The 19,683-nt window shown below is 42.8% G+C and overlaps 2 protein-coding genes across 4 annotated transcripts in view; both read right to left on the minus strand.

The window, feature by feature from the left end:
• Nucleotides 1–153: 153 nt before the first annotated feature.
• On the minus strand, nt 154–4,355 carry LOC121841565 (lysozyme g-like). The gene is made up of 3 exons (XM_042310653.1): nt 4,317–4,355; nt 1,102–1,196; nt 154–310 (listed from the first exon to the last, which is right to left on the minus strand). The coding sequence occupies exons 1-3, from the start codon at nt 4,353–4,355 to the stop codon at nt 154–156; spliced, it is 291 nt and encodes a 96-aa protein (XP_042166587.1).
• Nucleotides 4,356–5,510: 1,155 nt separating this feature from the next.
• The window catches only part of LOC112245756 (zinc finger protein Aiolos-like), a 32,771-nt gene continuing 18,598 nt past the window's right edge, over nt 5,511–19,683 (minus strand). The window contains exons 2-9 of one of the 3 annotated variants that reach the window (XM_024413915.2): nt 18,140–18,332; nt 17,350–17,414; nt 16,990–17,148; nt 11,245–11,622; nt 10,649–10,816; nt 9,726–9,842; nt 8,659–8,778; nt 5,511–6,937 (exon numbers count right to left, since the gene is read on the minus strand). In XM_024413915.2, the coding sequence (XP_024269683.2) occupies nt 6,270–6,937; nt 8,659–8,778; nt 9,726–9,842; nt 10,649–10,816; nt 11,245–11,622; nt 16,990–17,148; nt 17,350–17,401 (1,662 nt within the window). In that variant the 5' untranslated portion in view covers nt 17,402–17,414; nt 18,140–18,332 and the 3' untranslated portion in view covers nt 5,511–6,269. The remainder of the gene's footprint in view (nt 6,938–8,658; nt 8,779–9,725; nt 9,843–10,648; nt 10,817–11,244; nt 11,623–16,989; nt 17,149–17,349; nt 17,415–18,139; nt 18,333–19,683) is intronic. The other 2 variants (XM_024413917.2, XM_024413916.2) reach the window with 2 other exon arrangements.

The raw sequence follows: 19,683 nt of genomic DNA on the forward strand, positions 1-19,683 counted from the left end.
AAAGTGAGGTGAACTATGTTAGAGATGAATGCATAAGCATGTGAAAAATACAATACAATATAATAATGTCTGTAAATCCAACTTTTAAATAGGAGTTTACAGCAGACCTCAAAAACAAAGGATGTAATTCTCTTTCCTTGGAATGACAGACAGTCAGTCAGCCTGTGAGACTTTTAATAGCCATGTTTTTTTCAAATATTCAGCTCTGGCAACAACATCATTGGCATAATTCCCTCCAGTGGTTTTAGCGTCCACCTGCTCATATGAGGAGATGCTGCCAGCCCCCATATTGTAGGCTGCCAACGCCCATGAAAAACATACACACAATAGGTTGAACATAAACACAACAGGTTAGTAGCTGCGTACGGTACTACAACATGTATGATTCATCAGCTCAATCCAGGAGTGAGTCAGTCAATACATTTCAGCTTCTGCTCCTTGGTCAGGTGAGGCTACTTCTTTTCTCGACATCTGAATAGGAGCCAACCAACATCTGCGTGCCTTTGGTCGACATGTTCCCGACTGTCCCATGCCCCCCCCCCTTGGACTGTGGCAGCGTTTGTCAATCTCAAAAAATAACAGAGATCTCCAATGGAACTGTAGATTCTGTAGACTCATAGTGTATTGTAGAATGTTCATCAAACAATAGTGGGGCGGCAGCGTAGCCTAGTGGTGCGAGCGTTGGACTAGTTAACTGAAAGGTTGCAAGATTGAATCCCCGAGCTGACACGGTACAAATCTGTTGCCCCTGAACAAGGCAGTTCACCCACTGTTCCTAGGCCGTCATAGAAAATAATAATTTGTTCCTAACTCACTTGCCGAGTTAAATAAAGGTCAAATAAAAAAGACAAGTCATTCCACATTAGACATGACCTCCTGGGAAGCAGTTGTGTAAACAAATGTTTGAAATTGAACAACCAGATTATAATAATGGGTGTAAAAATGACGTCTCTACAACCTGCACATAATCATGATTGTAATTATGCCATTTCAACCCCTAATCCAGAGTCTCACATTCATTCTCAAAGGTTTATATTACCTGCATTAGCCCATATGGGCATTTCCATTGTCAACCTGAGCGATTGACCAGTCCTGTCCCACCCCCTGGACTCTCTAGAGACGATACCACTGAGGACAGCTGGGTCCACTCCATACCTTTGCCCTGCACTGATGATGCGGCCCTTGTACTTGTCCACCTAGAGCCGATCACGCTCTGCCATTTCATGAGATGCTGACACGCCTTGATGATTCATTGCAAAAAAAAATAAGAATGTTATTACCATTCTGTGTTTGCTTTTCTATGAAATAGAATTTTTAGATGAATGTATATGTGACATGGTTTAGGTCTTGCCCAGGAATAAGCCAAAAGCATGCTAATTAACTGCCAAGCCCCACCCATAATTGCAACAAGACATAACCATGTCACATATAGACTAGCGGTATTGATTATTTGTGTGTACTGAATTTATACATACAATACCAGTCCAAATTTTGGACACACCTACTCATTCCAGGGTCTTTCTTTATTTTGGCTATTTTCCACATTGTAGGATAATCGTGAAGACACCAAAACCATGAAATTACGCATATGGAATGATGTAGTAACCAAAAAAGTGTAAAACAAATCTAAATAGATTTTATATTTGAGATTCTTCAAAGTAGCCACCCTTTGCCTTGATGACAGCTTTGCACACTCTTGGCATTCTTTCAACCAGCTTCATGAGGTGGTCACCTGGAATGCATTTCAATTAACAGGTGTGTCTTGTTAAAAGATAATTTGTGGAATTTCTTTCCTTATTAAATTAATGTGTTTGAGCCAATCAGTTGTGTTGTGACAAGGTAGCGGTGGTCTACAGAAGATAGCCCAATTTGGTAAGTCCATACTATGGCAAGAACAGCTTAAATAAGCAAAGAGAAATGACAGTCCATCATTATTTTAAGACACGAAGGTCAGTAAATCTGGAAAATATCAAGAACTTTTAAAGTTTCTTCAAGTGCAGTTGCAAAAACCATCAAGCGCTATAATGAAACTGGCTCTTATGAGGCCTGCCACAGGAAAGGAAGACCCAGAGGTACCTCTGCTGCAGAGGATACGTTCATTAGGGTTAATTGCACCTCAGATTGCAGCCCAAATACATTCTTCACAGAGTTCAAGTAACAGACACATCTCAACATGAACTGTTCAGAGGAGACTGTGTGAATCAGGCCTTCATGGTTGAATTGCCGTGCCGCAAAGAAACCACTACTAAAGGACACCAATAAGAAGAAGAGACTTGCTTGGGCCAAGAAACACGAGCAATGGACATTAGACCGGTGGAAATTTGTCCTTTGGTCTGATGAGTCCAAATTGTAGATTTTTGGTTCCAACCGCCGTGTCTTTGTGAGACGCAGAGTAGGTGAACGGATGATCTCCGCATGTATGGTTCCCACTGTGAAGCATGGAGGAGGAGGTGTGGGGCTGCTTTACTGGTGACAGAGACTGTGATTTATTTAGAATTCAAGGCACACTTAACCAGCATGGCTACCATACCATTCTGCAGTGATACGCCACCCCATCTGGTTTGCTCTTAGTGGGACTATCACTTGTTTTTCAACAGGACAATAACCCAAAACACACCTCCAGGCTGTGTAAGGGCTATTTGTCCAAGGGGAGTGATGGAGTGCTGACTCAGATTATTTTTATTATTTTTTAAATTCAACCTTTATTTAACAAGGCAAGTCAGTTAAGAACAAAACCTTATTTACAATGACGGCCTACACCGGTCAAACCCGGATGACGCTGGGCCAATTGTGCGCCGCCCTATGGGACTCCCAATCAGGGCCGGTTGTGATACAGCCTGGATTCAAACCATAGGGACGCCACTAGCACTGAGATGCAGTGCCTTAGACCATTGCACCACTCGGGATATGACCTGGCCTCCACAATCACCCGACCTCAATCCAATTGAAATGGTTTGTGGATGAGTTGGACAGCAGAGTGGAGTAAATGCAGCCAACAAGTGCTCAGCATTTGTGGGAACTCCATCCAGATAGTTGGAAAAGCATTCCTCATTAAGCTGGTTGAGAGAATGCCAAGAGTGTGCAAAGCTGTCATCAAGGCAAAGGGGGCCTACTTTGAAGAATATCAAATATAAAATATACTTTTTTTGTGTTATTTCATACTTTTGATGTCTTCACTATTATTCTACAATGTAGAAAATAGTAAAAATAAAGAAAAACCCTTGAATGAGTAGGTGTGTCCAAACCTTTAAATGGTATAAGGCACCAGTAGGGTAGCCTAGTGGTTAGAGTGTTGGACTAGTAAACGAAAGGTTGCAAGTTCAAATCCTGAGCTGACAAGGTACAAATCTGTCTTTCTGCCCCTGAACAGGCAGTTAACCCACTGTTCTTAGGCTGTCATTGAAAATGAGAATTTGTTCTTAACTGACTTGCTAGTTAAATAAATAAAAAATGAAGTGTCAATTCTCCCAATTTGTGTAATCATCAAAGCAATTTATTGGACGCAGATAAGTTATACCTTGATTTAGTCAGTAGATGTCACTGTGAGCCCTATTCCATTGTGCATCGTATGTTCTCCATGGTCAATTTATTACTTCTGTCTCTCAGAGGAGGCTGTTGGCACCTTAATTGGGGAGGACGGGCTTGTGGTAATGGCTGGAGCGGAATCAGTGGAATGGTATCAAACACATCAAACACATTTGCTCTGTTTCCCAGGCAATATTATGAGCAGTTCTCCTCTCAGCAGCCTCCACTGCTGTCTGTGTAAGTAAATTGCTGCCGGGTAAACTTGTTTTAAACTTGTGGAAGACAGGGAACGTTACAGGGACACTTGGGCAGATAGAGAAAGTTAGACAGGGACTGGGTCATCAAACGAGGGAAGAAACAATGACTGGATGTATGCTTTTCTACCAATTGACACCCACCCCACCTCTCTACCCTTCTATACTCCCCTTTCAACCTATAGGAGTCAGTTCTGTTGTTTCTAGTACCGTTTACTCTCAACATTGACAAATATCTATTTTGCATCATTGTTTTTAATGCAGAGACATACAGACCTGTCATCTTTACAACAAACAACCTGATAAGCATATCTGGGCATATTCATTGAGAGCACAGCCTGCTTTATAAGTAACAAGTCTTTTCACTCAACTCCTCACAGAGAGAGACAGAGAGAGAGAGAGAGAGAGAGAGAGAGAGAAAGGGGAAGTGAGTGCTGATGGAAAGGACAGATAAAGAGATGTCAGCAGCTGGATGAGATGAGAATCACACCTGTTCTGGTGGTCTGACGCCGGCTTGAGCAGTGAGTCATGACTGACTGTGTCCATGGTCTGTCTGACATGTGACTGGGTCGTCATCGTATTGCCTGCTTACTGTTACTGATAAGACTAGCTATATGTACATATCTACCTCAATGACCTCATTCGTACCCCTGCACAACGACTCGGTACTGGTACCCCGTGTAAATAGCCAAGTTATCATTACTTATTGTGTATTTACTCCTTGTGTTATTATTTTTTTCTCTCTGCGTTGTTGGGAAAGCCCTAAGTAAGTATTTCACTGTTAGTCTACACCTGTTGTTATGAGGTATGTGAGTTGACCCTAAGGTTACTGGTGTGACTGACTGATACTCAGGTGAAGGTGGACAGAAGCCGTTTCGATTGGTTTGAGGATTTCTTATCTGGATTGGGGTAGGCAAGTTCTCTCCTAAGGGACCTTCTGCACTTTAGGAATTGCTTACTGTGTGCCAGACTTCTAGTTTCATATTAAGTGGAACTGAAGACGTGTACTGTAGCAGGAGAACAAGACTATTGACTGGGTGACGAATCACAATAGTGGCCTACTTTAGCCACCAGAGGGCGTCGTCGAGTAAAAACAAAAGCAGAATGAAATCTATCAGTGAATCGCCCCAGCCTCCGGGTTGGACAATGGATCTCAAAATCCCATAATGTGATTGGAACTTTCTCCCAAATCAAATCAAGTGTGTTTTTACATTTTGCTCCCACCGGCCATATCTTTAGCCAACTGTTATATGCAAGCACAGTTCCCCATTATAATCACACTGTATGTACATAAAATACAGCCTAAACCTTGGTATTAATGAAAAATGAATCAAGCGGTAATCAATTATAAGTCCTACTAATCAATCCTACATGCTCTTTATTAATGACGGTCTATTTGTGCAATAATGTCCCCTCTATGGGACAGACATGCTTCAGCAGAGCCACAGAACATGTCTACAGAGCAGTCTCTCACAGCAAGTCTTCATAGCAACAGTTTGACGTTGAGGAGTTGTGAAGAGGGGAGTGTACTGTGAAGTGCTGTCTTTCTTTGAAGCTGTGAACTTCTCAAACTACAGCCTAAAACGAGACACATGAACTTTGAGATCATAAGGATCGTTTATTTTTTAAATGTGTTAGCACATAGTCTGTATTAAGAAGACGGTCTTTCGCTGCGGCGACTCTTGCTGTTTCTTTCACAAGGTACACAGTCCACACAATGACAAGATTAGCTTGAATGAACTTGTTTTTATTTTTGAACCTCAGTAGTTTACAAGGAAAACAAAATGTACAGCAGTCTGTCAGTCAGCTTACAGTGAACGTAAAATGTACTCAGTACTATGTCCTACTGCTACTGCTGTACATACAGAGGATATTTGGACACACTGTAGTATATCCCAACCTAAAAGCAGCAGGCACGGCAAAGGTAATGCCAAATATTGACTGCCGATTACCCCCTTTATATTGACACTTCTGTTGAATAGTCACCAAAAATAAAATGAAGAACACATATATATTTCTGTAGAAAAGTTATTCCGTGGCTTAGTGAAGTAGAATAAAATGTAGTCCCACATAAAACATAGATAACTATTGATCAAATGATTATCTTTCAGATAATCCTGATTTCTTTTACTTTTGACACTGTTATTTGTCATAAATAAATGTTGGCACTTGAGTCAAGCATGATTATCCCCTATAAAACATTTTAAATGCTACTTTACTGAAATGCTACATTTCCTTGTGTGTGTGTGTGTGTGTGTGTGTATGCGTGCGTGTGTGTGTGTGTGCGCGTGTGTGTGTGTGTGTGTGTGTGTGGTAACACTGGTGCTAATTAAAAACAAAAAGGAAAGTCCCTGAGATAATTTTTGTGTGTATGTAATGTTTGTACACAATTCATGTGTGTAAGTGTATAAATGTGTATGCATTATTCCGTTTAGGAGTCTGACTACATGTATGGGTGTATGTGTGTGTTCACGTGCAAATGTGTCTATACTACTTCAACTCCAGGCGGTGCTCGCCGCGCGCAATGTGTGAGGAGAACTCATAGCGGTCCCGGCTGCGGTGGCCACATACATTGCACTCCAGTGGGTCACGGAAGCCATGGCAGCCCATGTGGATGGTGAACATGACGTAGTCCAGAAACCACACCCTGCAGTGACCGCAGGGGTACACCGCCCCCGCTCCTGTACCTACCCCAACCCCTACCTCCCCCTCACTCCTTACCACCCTCAGAGCCTCTATGGGGGGCATGGGGAGCGCGTGAGCCTGGCTATGGGGGCGTGGGAGGCTGTTCTGGGGACTGGGCCCCAGCAGGTGCCCCAGGCTGTAGATGAGAGGCTGGGAGAGCTGGGCCCGATCGGCGTGGAGTGTGTCCATGCTAGGGTGGCCCTGGCTGGGCCGGGGCAGGTAGACGAGACCAGTGCTCTGCTGCTGCTCCAGCTTGTGACCATTGGTGAGGGCCAGGGGGCTCATGTCAGCGCGGCTCAGGGGGATGGGGTAGGCCCTGTGGGGGGAGGCAGAGTCACGGTCCTGGCCTGTGTAGAGGGGCTGGTGGCTGTGGTGGTTCTCGGATCCTGGGGAGGTGAGCGGAGGGTCCATGACGTCAGAGCGGTGGATCAGCTCCCTGTTGAAGCTCAGGTCCAGACACACGCCGTTGTCCCCTAGATCACCCACACAGGGAGAGACACCTCAGCATTCACTCACTCAGCACTGTGCAGGTGGGGCCACTAACCCAGAGCCAAAAATACATAAACTGTATATCTCTGTCTACCACACACATATATCTCTATATAAATGGCTCTGTAGTAACCATTTCACTCTCAGAAAAGAGCCAGAGACGTGCAGTGGAGAGGGAGCCACAAGATAGCCACCTCCACTAACCATAAGGAGCATCAGCAGCAAAGGAGCAAGCTTGGTCACACTTGAAGATAAAAAGCACATTTTGTACAATTGAAATCTTGATAGCTCGTGCAATGGAGAACTAGCAGGCAGCCACTGACCCTGTAGATAAACGAGCTTCCTACCACAGAACGAACACTAAGAGGGCGTGACAGAACAAGAGATCTGTGTCCCAAACGTCACCCTGTTCTATACGATGCACAATGGAATAGGGTGCCATTTTGGTGAACTACAGGGAATAGGGTGCCATTTAGGACTCAGCCACAGAGACGAGGAGGAGACGAAGAGGCCTCTCAGTCTCCATTGCTGCAGCTGCTGTTCCACCACAAGAGGAGACGGAGGCATCTGCTCACGTTTCGCGCTCTCGTCTGTTTTTCAACCCTGTGGTCGAACACACCACCTCTCTTTTCCTCCTGTGGTCGTTATATTGCAAGATTTCAGTTCATTTGTCAGGGTGATGGGTGACAGGAGGATCTCTTTAGTCCAGACGCTTTGCTGTTTCTTTGCAGCGCCTCGAATTCTGAAACGAAACACTCCATGATAAGCGGAGACGCTTGACAAGAAAGTGTGACCTGGGTATTGGAAATGGGTACAACGCCTTAGGGTTTGGGAAGTCAACGTGATGACAAATCACTCATTTACTGAAACGGACGGTTTTCAAACACTCAGCAGTAGTAGTAGTAGTGGTAGTGCAGAAGTTTCAATGAAGCACTTTCGACTTGGATGTTTATACTTGTCCGTTTGTGTGTGAGAGTGTTCCAGTGTGCAAAAGGCACATCTCTCACGATTGCTTCATGTTATTGGCATTCTATTCCTATGCGTGGTTAACCATACCCACCTAACATATACATGAGGCAGGGAAATTAGGGCAGTGGTCTACCACCCTATGGCGCGGTGCAGCAGATGAGGCTGGCGTTCTGCCCAGAATTCCTGCTTGGCAAGCAGAGCAAGGGGGGACAGGAGAACTGCATAGATAGAGAGACAGATAGACAGAGAGCGAAAAAGACAGACAGACAGACAGACATGTAGCTTAGACAGACAACAATATGACACACTTTTAAAAAAATATATATATATATCATTAAAACGTACATTTATTTTAATTAAGTGCAACTGACAGTAAACACAAATACGATAACAGCAGCAGCAGCAGCAAGTAGCAAGGGGTCAGATTATAGTAAAAACCTGACAGGTGCAGCAATGAAGCCAGTAATCAAAGACCCATTACACAGACATACAATTAATCCACTTGCTATTGAATTGCCAAATTAGCAATTTCTCAAAAGAATAAGCAACCAGCAGTCCAGTCACAAAGGAATCATCAAATCAAAAAATTGCAATTCCTCATTTTGTTTGAATGACTACATCTACAGCAAAAAAAACATCTGCAGTTTTCACCGCCTACACACTCACCCATGCCTAGTTAACCCTACCAAGGTGACAGCCTACAAGACAGTTGAGGAATGAGTCAGACTGGTCTTACCAGTGAACTTCTGTGGCATAGAGCTCTTGCGTTTGGCCACGTTGCTCGCCAATCTGTCCAGTAGCAGAGCGCGCTCCGTGCCCATGTGAGTAGTCCTGGACACGTGGGTGTCCTCACCGGCTGAGAGACCCACACACACAGAGACAGAGAGAGAGAGAGAGAGAGAGAGAGAGAGAGAGGGGTTTCTTAGCAGTACAGAGGTACAGCAAAGACAAAGTGTGTGCTTTCTGTCCGCTGTGCTGCAACTGTCTACTGCCTCGAGCATTTGAGGTTGTGAAATGATCTTTTTCTTTTACAGAACTAACAAACAAAATGACTTTAAAATGAAACTCGCCCTCAGAGGAACCAATAAAACATTGAGCGCAGCCAAGATAACAAAGCCCGTGACCTCACTTCCTGGTGTTTTGCCTCATCGACTAGTGAGGCCTGCAGGAGGAAGACCGCAAGGTCGAGGATGTGCTTCCTCACCACACGCTATCTATCTGCCGTACTTACGACATTCAACCGACCACAAAACAACTAGGTATTTTTTGTGTCGCAACCGTCCTGACTGTCCACCATGGCTGGCAAACAGACTTCTGTGGGGGGGGTGTGTGCAGTCAGAACAGGACACCGAGACGTTTGTCCTACATCTCTTCTGACTGACTTCCCCTCTGGTGTCCTTACAACACAACGTCTCCCACCACAGCCACAACCTATTTAGCTGTAATGGTGGGGCAACTTACGACCATGAACTAAATGGAATGAAGCTACACAACTCTGCAGCCAGCAAATGTGTATGTGTGTATGCGTGTGTGCACAAATGTGTATGTGTGTATGCGTGTGTGCACAAATGTGTATGTGTGTATGCGTGTGTGCACAAATGTGTGAGTAGACAACAGAATGTGCACACATCTGAGTGTGAGTGCCTGCGAATGTTGTATGTGTGTATGTGTGTGTGTGTGTGATTACATGAGCAAAGTGTGTATGTGTGTATGTCTAAAGTGCATTTGTGTAAGTGTGTATATGTGTGTCTGAAGTGTGTGTGTGTAACAGAGGGTAGGGAGGAGTGTTCCAGGGCCTCTCACCTCTCTCAGCGTTGCCTTTGTTCTGGATATACACATGGCACCTCTCTCTGTGCTCTTCAAGGGAGCTGCGCTGCTTGTAACTGCGACCGCAGTGGTTGCACTTGTAGGGCTTCTCTACTGTGAGAAAAGAGTTTCAGTTAAAACTACAAACTCCCACTTCAAACCATCATACACTTTGCTTACTGAGGCTGTTGTTAAATAATGGGGCAACTGCGATCTCTGCAAGAACCTCCCTTTATTTTTTGAGGTTGTATTTTACTCCCTTTTTCTCACCAATTTCGATCTGGTCTCATCGCTGCAACTCCCCAACGGGCTCGGGAGGCGAAGGTCGAGGCACGCGTCCTCCGAAACATGACCCGCCAAACCGCGCTCCTGAACACCCGCCAGCTTAACCCGGAAGCGTCAATGAGTCGGAGGAAACACTGTTCACCTGATGACCGGGGTCAACCTGCAGGCACTCGGCCCGTCACAGTAAGTCGCTAGAGCGCAATGAGCCAAGTAAAGCCCCACCGGCCAAACCATCCCCTAACGACTCTGAGCCAATTGTGCGCAGTCCTATGGGACTCTCGGACACGGCCCAGTTGTGGCACAGCCCGGGAAATTAACCTGGGTATGCGCCACTCGGGAGGCCTCAAGAACCTCCTTTAAATGAACGTCACTGACAGCCCCAACGTGATATCAACGCATGTCTAAATAACTGTGTGCAGACAGGTTATAGGTACTTACGTGTGTGTATGTGTGTGTGTGTGTGTGTGTGTGTGTGTGTGTGTGTGTGTGTGTGTTTGCATGTGTACGCATATATTTTGTGCACATGTGTAAGTAAGTGCGAACAGGTGGAAAATACCTGAGTTTGTGTTATTATGAGATGCATGTGTGGTTATACATATGTAAACGCAGGTGGCACACAGATGGTGGATAGGTACTTGAGTGAGTGCGCAGGTGTCCGCTGAGGGCGTCTCGCCTGCGGCAGGCGTAGCTACACATCGGGCACTTGAAGGGCTTCTCCCCGGAGTGCAGTTTGATGTGGCGAAGCAGGTTTCCCTTCTGGGTGAAGGAGGCGCCACACTGGCTGCAGTGGAACGGACGTTCACCTGGGTGTAGGGAAAAACAGAGGGATCCCACGTCATGGAGAAACTCGGGTCAACACCGCCAAGACTTACTGATACAGTAGTTATGTAGCGCATAGTTGAGCTACTGTGGTACGTGAACTCGTATGTATTACTCTGCAGTACTGTGACTGAATAGGAGTTAACACTTGGTTTGTTATAAAGCAGATGGTTGAGTGAAGTGTACTTGCTGTGTTATAGCAGATGTTGAAATGGCATTTTATCAGTGCTAGGGCAAGTAATGCAGAGTGCATGTAAAGTCAAATGTGTCCATTCAGAGTGTGACGCACGAGTCACTGTACATATTGAAACACAAATATTTTAATCAAACACCTTGATCTACTGAGTTTTAAAAAAAATTTAAACACCATTATTTAAGGTCAGGGTTGGTTTGGCTGTGTTACTCTGCTCACCGGTGTGGCTTCGCTTGTGCACGAGCAGCACATTGATGCTGACGCAGGACAGGCCACAGATGTCACAGTTGAGCTTGCCTGCTGCCTGGCTGCGGGGTTCTGCTGCGTACGGCGAGGAGTCGGTGTGGGCGTCCTGCGGGCCTGTGCTCTCATACTTTACATAATCTGCCAGAGACAGGTCCTGTGGTTCGTTAAGGGTTTCTCCCTCTTCCTCCCCTTCCCCCTCCCCTTCTCCTTCGTCTTCCTCATCCCTTTCCTTCTCCTCCTCTTCCTCTTCTTCATAAAGGTAATTGTCTCGTTCACCTTCTTCTTCACTCTTGGGGTACTGATCGTCATTGTCGTCATACTCTTCATTCTCAGTTTTCACAGGAACCCCATCTAGGAAGGAGGGGAGAGAAAGAGAGGGTTAAATCTATTTCCCTCCTTGGTTAGTTGACTTCATGAGCACCTAGAGCAAATTGCATGAAACTAGTTATGGCTGGCCTATGGTGGTAAAACAACATTAAAGAAATCGATATTTTTTGCTTTTCGCCTAGTCTTATTTCAGCTGACCGGTTTCATAAACAGACTGACTGACTTTAAAGGGGCAATCAGCAGTTGCTCCATCCATTTTTGGACTTATAAATGAATTATATGTACCCATAGATTCTTGAAGAATATAACTTATAAATGCCTCATGAGCTTAATTCAACTGTCATAGCCCATCAGAACCCAAAATATATGCTTGTTTTACTCCAATGTTTGTAAACAAAGAACATGTAAACAAACCCTATATAGCCTCAAAACATGATTAAAACTATAATTTTGATATCATGGATGGTCAATCCTTGCATCCATAGCTCTGCCTATGAATTTGAGAGTGATTAAATTTCTCCAGTCCCATCCCTCGGCTTTTTACCGAACCAGCGGTGGGGAGAGGGATTTGCTATAGTTTCTACTGCCGATTGCCACTTTAAGCCCCAAAAGTTAGTATTTTGTCCACTGCCAGTGTGCAAAGAGAAAAATGCCGGTCTATGTTGTAAAACCCATCTAATGATTCTACATGCAGTTTTCTGCAAATATGGACATAAATAGCTTCCCAGCTAACACAGCATTCTGAGAACCCGATGATTCAGAGAGCTTGGTGAGAGCGTGGTTGTCCTATGATTATTTTGCATACAACCTTCCCACAACTTTCCGGGAATGGTGCAGGATAGTTGCTAGGCTTTGGAATATTCTCAGCACATTTAAGGAACTTGACAAAAAAATATATATATATTTTCTTGGTGTTTCATTACCTTAACAGAATGTTTTCTAAATGTTCAAACATGGTTACATTTTATTTCACTGTTAGTAATGTTCTAGGAACGTTCTCCAAATTGTTTGACATTGGGAATGTTCTCAAATTGTTGAGAGAATGTTAAGAAACAACTTTATTCCTCAGGAATTTCATTACTTCAATATAACGTTTCCTACAGGTTTCCTCATGGTTCCATTTAAAGTAATGTTCTCAAATTGTTCCAAGAACATTAAGAAACAATGTTCTTCTGTGGGAATTTCAGTACGTCAGCAATTACGTTTCCTTACAAGTTTCCTCATGGTTCTATTTAAAAGACATGTTCTCAAATTGTTCCGAGAACCAAAATGTTGTAATTTTCAGAGAAGGTTCTAAGAATGTAATTTAAAAACATACATTCCGAAAACTTTCCATAAAAAACATAACACTTTCGGAAGGTTCAGAGATGTACATTTACATTCTGCCCTCAGCATCAACAAAACTCTCTCTAAACTCTACCTTGTTAATGGTGTTCAGGTGTGTTGGCCGTGCCCACTAATTGGCCACACCTGATCTTAATGAGTGCTTGCATGGTATGCTAGCTCCATCCTGGTGGTGCAGTGGACTAATTCCATGGTTAGAGAAGAGAAGATTATTGGTTCAAATCTTCACTGATGGTGTGTCACAATAAAAAAATAAAGGTGTTTGCATAAGTACTGATTCATAAGGAAATTGATTTTCATGTGTCTTATCTGTGCTTGGATTTCAAAAAAGTTAACCCACAATAAGATAGCAGTGTTATTAAGTGTTATTGAAACATTCAGGTGAAAGGTTTAAGGAAGTTATTAAAAAACCTCCAAATAACCTATCATTTCCATTCTCAGAGCTTTAATAAAACCTCACAGGAAAACTTTCAAGGAACCAGAGTAAAACATTCTCATAACCTCCCTGCAACTTAAAAATAAAATTCTCATAACATTTAAAAAACTTTCCTTTTTACCAGTCAGGAAACATATGGCTTCGTTCCCACAACCAATGTGAAACTGAAAATATACAGTACCAGTCAAAAATTTGGACACATCTACTCATTCAAGGGTTTTTCTTTTTTTTTTAACCATTTTCTACGTTGTAGAATAATAGTGAAGACATCAAAACTATGAAATAACACATTTAGAATCATGTAGTGACCAAAAAAGTTTTAAACAAATCAAAATATATTTTTTATTCTTCAAATTAGCCATGACAACTTTGCACACTCTTGCATTCTCTCAACCAGCTTCACCCGGAATGCTTATCCAACAGTCTTGAACGAGTTCCCACATATGCTGAGCACTTGTTGGCTGCTTTTCCTTCACTCTGCGGTCCAACTTATCCCAAACCATCTCAAATGGCCGGGTGATTGTGGAGGCCAGGTTATCTGATGCAGCACTCCATCATTCTCCTTCTTGGACAAATATCCCTTGCACAGCCTGGAGGTGTGTTTTGGGTCATTGTCCTGTTGAAAAACAAATGATAGTCCCACTAAGCGCAAACAAGATGGGATGGCGTATTGCTTCAAAATGCTGTGGTAGCCATGTTAGTTAAGCGTGCCTTAAATGATAAATAAATCACTGACAGTGTCACCATCACACCACCTCCTCCATGCTTCACGGTGGGAACCACACATCATCCATTCATATACTCTGCGTCTCACAAAGGCACGGCGGTTGGAACCAAAAATCTCAAATTTGGACCAAAGGACAGACTCCCACTGGTCTGATGTCCATTGATCTTGTTTCTTGGCCCAAGCAAGTCTCTTCTTCTTGGTATTGGTGTCTTTAGTAGTGGTTTCTTTGCAGCAATTCGACCATTAAGGCCTGAATCACACAGTCTCTTCTGAACAGTTGATGTTGAGATGTGTCTGTTACATGAACTCTGTGAAAATCATTTTTGGGCTGCTGTTAACTCTAATGAACGTATCCTCTGCAGCAGAGGTAACTCTGGGTCTTCCTTTCCTGTGGCGGTCCTCATGGGAGACAGTTTCATCATAGCACTTGATGGTTTTTGTGACTGCACTTGAAGAAACTTTCAAAGTTCTTGAAATGTTCCGCATTGACTGACCTTTGTGTCTTAAATTAATGATGGACTGTTTGCTTATTTGAGCTGTTCTTGCCATAATATGGACTTGGTCTTTTACCACCCCTACCTTGTAACAAAACAACTGATGTGCTCAAACGTATTAAGAAGGAAAGAAATTCCACAAATGAACTTTTAACAAGGCACAGCTGTAAATTGAAATGCATACCAGGTGACTACCTCATGAAGCTGGTTGAGAGAATGCCAAGACTGTGCAATGCTGTCATCAAGGCAAAGGGTGGCTACTTTGAAGAATTTGTTTAACACTTTTTAGGTTACTACATGATTCCATATGTGTTATTTCATAGTTTTGATGTCTTCACTATTATTCTACAATGTAGGAAATAGTCAAATAAAGAAAAACCCTTGAATGAGTAGGTGTGTCCAAACTTTTGACTGGTACTGTACATTCCCACAACTTCCAAAGCACCAAATATGCTAGCTGGGTTAGCAGAGCTCCACGGGGCCAATCATCAGACAGAAACTTCTACAAGGTTTTGTGATAAACGCCACATCTCCACTTCTACATTTGTATTTACGCTTAGAATATTTTATAATATTGACACCAGCCCGTCTCCTAGTTTGGTTAGGCGAATTTAGGACAAGGTAGACTGCCAGAGAAAGATTTAGGAGATGTTTTTCGTAGATAACAGCAAGGCATTTCCTTTCTCTGCTCAGAAACCAGAACCAGGGCAGGGACAAAGCGGCAAAGAGAAACCTCTCAGTCAACGTCGAAGAAAAGAAAACAACAGCCATGCTTCATCTTCTTCTGATCATACAGATTGAGAGCATAGCCCTCCCCATAAGTGTAGCATTGCCTTTTCAAGTTAGAAGTGTATACCCCAAACCACGCAAGTGTGCAACCCAAGTCCTTAAAAGTACATAACTCAAACCCAGCAAATGTACACCAATATAGGGCTGGGAGATATATTGTGAATACCTACATACCGGTATGGATTTTTCAAATACCATATTTAAAGATGTTTTTCATACAGTGTTAAATAACTTAAAAGTTCAACAAATGGACTACTTCACTGTCAGTATTGTCCTAGTTTGATCACGAATAAAAAACAGAATTTGTTGCCATTCTAGGGTCATGTCCTACTTCTAAACCATATTTGGAACTTGTATTGTTCAGGAACATACAATTCTGTCAAATGTCGACATACCATCAAAAATGAGAAAAATATAGCGAAATGATATTTGGGCCATATCGCCAATCCCCACACCAATAAGCCCTGCAAGAGTAGGCCTACACCCCAAGCATTGCAAGTTTAAGACCCAAACCCTGCAAGTGTGCACCTCATACCATACAAGTAAATCCCAAGCCCTGCAGTGTATAGGTATATCCCCTAAGTCCTACAGTCTATATATCCTACAACTGCACCTGTGTACACGTCAAGTCCTGGGCTCTGGCCTGCAATGCCTGTCCCTGCTGAGAGTCAACCAACCCCTGTCGAGACTCAAGTTATATTCCATCCAGAAACCACATTGTGGTCTCAGCGGTGGCTGATGCTCTTCCTTGTCATGCAAAGCGCTCAGAGGTACGATGGAAACTTTGCACAGAGAGAGGCCCCATATAGAGTCCAGGGCCTGAGCGCAGTGAACCGCAGGGCGCGCTTCAGTAGAAATTCAGAGCTACAGGGTTACACCCCGACTGTGTAGCTGTGACAAAATACTAAAATAAGGTAGCGCATGGCCTCCAGTAGTAGCTCCAGCAGACTTACACCACACCGGTAACACTTTATTTAAGGGTCCATAATAAACCATTTATAAGGCATTTAAAAACAGTTTTATACACCATTTTATTTATTATTACTCCCACATCTGTAAATGTTAGTAAGTTAGTTATTCACACATGTGTATATATATTTCCTTACACATCCTGTGTTGTGTGCCTATTCTTTTGCCATGTACTGCAGGAACGTCTACCAATGGCATGCCCGTCTTTTTGTGAGATATTACACTGCTCACTCAAAACATGTATAAAGTACACATAAGGTATCAATTGTGCTCACTTTAGATTAGGGACTGCAAATAAAACACATGTATACTTATGATTAGTATTGATTCATAAATGGTTTATACATGTCTAAGTAATGATTAATAAATGCCTTATAAATTGTTTTTTTTACTACAGACCCTTAAAATAAAGTGTTAACAGCAACTCCTCTAACTCGGGTTGTAAAATGGAGTCAATGTCTGGTTAACACTGGTGGTCTTGGGCGTCTGACCTCCTTTGTTCACAGCCTCCGTTAAGCCCAATGGCTCGTGCATTTCACCCCATAGGTCGGTTGAGTATTGAGCGCAAGTGGGTAAACGAGTCAATACAGCATGGTTTTGGGGCAATGTTCTCATCAACACGTGTTTTGTACCTGTCATTCCCTCGTTTCCTGTGGGTTCTGAGCACTCCATTCCACTCTCTGAGGTCTTCCCTGGGGCCTCCTCTTCCTCTCCCTGTCTCTCCCCTGCCCCTTCTCCTCTCTCCTCCTCCTCTGCCCGTGGCCTCTCATCTGTCACGGCGCTGCTAACGTCTGTGAAGAGACCATCGCCATCTTAGTCTTTAATACGGAGCCTAACATACATCTCAAACTGTATACGTTTTTTTTTTGGCGCATCATTTTTTTTGTAAGTCCATTTATGACCACATCCTTTTTGCAACAATAAAGGTGATTAGCCTATGGTATGGAATATCAGTTAGGGTGAAAGTTCTATGTTGAAAAAAGCTGTCATACCCATAGTTTCATCTTGTGATGACTTGAGCTCTTGTTTTTCCTCTGTGTTCATCTTCAATGATTCTCTGTGGAAATAAAACACAAAAAAGAGGCAGTGTGCCAATCAACCCATTACTGCAAAAGTTAACATGAACCTCAGAAAGCACTAAATCGCTTATTATATGCTAAATAATATTGATTTCATTTGGCGTATTTCCATGGAATTAGTGACTTTTCATGCAATAAGCCACTAAGTAGGGCATACGCAATGCAATATGTAAATATATATAAAAAAAAATGTTCATGAAAATAACCATGAAAACGACTAAATAAATGTGTTGTAAATTGTTCGTGCATGGTCCATTGCTCAACCGCAGTTCTTTCAAATGAAGAAGAAAAAATATGACGATCACTGAACATGCATTTCCTGCCAAGATGATGCAAATAGAAAACTGTGAAAGAGACAATTCTACACTTCTACAGCAATGTAGCCATACAATTCTCTAGCATATTATTTTATTTTTCAACAGAAAAGACACCCTGCCATTGAGGTAGTTCATTGATTTGACAAAGTTAAGGCCTATTTCTTACAGTACACATAGGTTTTTTCATGCTTAAAACAATATAAAACTCTCATTATCACAAGACTTTTTGAATTATAGTTAAATGCACCTATTTTAATGTGAACTATTCCGTTTTTTTCTATACAGTAGGCTTATCTTCCTATTCCCATTTTACATTCCTGTTAAAAATATATTTAACTCGGGGAAGACAACAGCAGTTTTCATAATGTCTTTTTAAAACGTCTCACCTGTAATGTGTGTATCTCCCCCCTGATACTGAAGCGCTCACGTCCAGTTTTAAATTCACCTGTCTCTCCCGCCGTTCAGATTCCCTTCTCCGTCACTGGATCGCCTCGCGTTATGGATAAGCCAAAGTTGACGTCATACGCTAAACTTTGGAGACCGTCTTAAAGGACCAGGCGACTGATTTTTTGTTGTTGCCTAAACAAAGTGATGGAAATACTTTGTAATGGCATGGGAAGACTAGAGTGAATACATTTTAAGAATGGAGGTGAAGTGAAACTGTTGAAGTGGTGAATAGGCGTTATACATGTATGCATGGATTTATCATTATGATATGAATGACTACGATCGATCAAAACAGGATATTACAGTAGACGTTCAACGACGGTCTCCGAATAATATACAAGTAACCCACCTTGTGGCCAAAGACTGCTACTGCCTCCTCTTTCCATTTAAAGTGTTTTTGTGCATGTATCCCTGCCAATTATTTAATAATTTGCCAGTAAGTCTATCCACTGATTGCATGAATAGACCATGACCAAGCATGGTAATGCTGTCAGAAGAAACATTTGTTTGGGTAATGGATATTGATGCATTCATGTGGTCTACCGGCTCAAACAGCCTTTTGTTCTGTCTACCACAGGTAACCTTTTGTTCTGTCTACCACAGGTAACCTTTTGTTCTGTCTACCACAGGTAACCTTCTGTGCTGTCTACCACAGGTAACCTTTTGTTCTGTCTACCACAGGTAACCTTTTGTTCTGTCTACCACAGGTAACCTTTTGTTCTGTCTACCACAGGTAACCTTTTGTTCTGTCTACCACAGGTAACCTTTTGTTCTGTCTACCACAGGTAACCTTTTGTTCTGTCTACCACAGGTAACCTTTTGTTCTGTCTACCACAGGTAACCTTTTGTTCTGTCTACCACAGGTAACCTTTTGTTCTGTCTACCACAGGTAACCTTTTGTTCTGTCTACCACAGGTAACCTTTTGTTCTGTCTACCACAGGTAACCTTCTGTGCTGTCTACCACAGGTAACCTTTTGTTCTGTCTACCACAGGTAACCTTTTGTTCTGTCTACCACAGGTAACCTTTTGTTCTGTCTACCACAGTTAACCTTTTGTTCTGTCTACCACAGGTAACCTTTTGTTCTGTCTACCACAGGTAACCTTTTGTTCTGTCTACCACAGGTAACCTTTTGTTCTGTCTACCACAGGTAACCTTTTGTTCTGTCTACCACAGGTAACCTTCTGTGCTGTCTACCACAGGTAACCTTTTGTTCTGTCTACCACAGGTAACCTTTTGTTCTGTCTACCACAGGTAACCTTTTGTTCTGTCTACCACAGGTAACCTTTTGTTCTGTCTACCACAGGTAACCTTTTGTTCTGTCTACCACAGGTAACCTTTTGTTCTGTCTACCACAGGTAACCTTTTGTTCTGTCTACCACAGGTAACCTTTTGTTCTGTCTACCACAGGTAACCTTTTGTTCTGTCTACCACAGGTAACCTTTTGTTCTGTCTACCACAGGTAACCTTTTGTTCTGTCTACC

The sequence above is a fragment of the Oncorhynchus tshawytscha genome, linkage group LG32, assembly GCF_018296145.1.
Source record: "Oncorhynchus tshawytscha isolate Ot180627B linkage group LG32, Otsh_v2.0, whole genome shotgun sequence".
Classification (NCBI taxonomy): domain Eukaryota; kingdom Metazoa; phylum Chordata; class Actinopteri; order Salmoniformes; family Salmonidae; genus Oncorhynchus; species Oncorhynchus tshawytscha.

Coding starts and splice junctions, on each gene's coding strand:
- LOC121841565 (XM_042310653.1), bottom strand. CDS start 4,355: ATGACGACCCAGTCACATGTCAGACAGACCATGGACACA. Junction 1,197..4,316: donor TCAGACAGACCATGGACACA/GTCAGTCATGAC, acceptor GATCGGCTCTAG/GTGGACAAGTACAAGGGCCG. Junction 311..1,101: donor GTCTCTAGAGAGTCCAGGGG/GTGGGACAGGAC, acceptor TGTATGTTTTTC/ATGGGCGTTGGCAGCCTACA.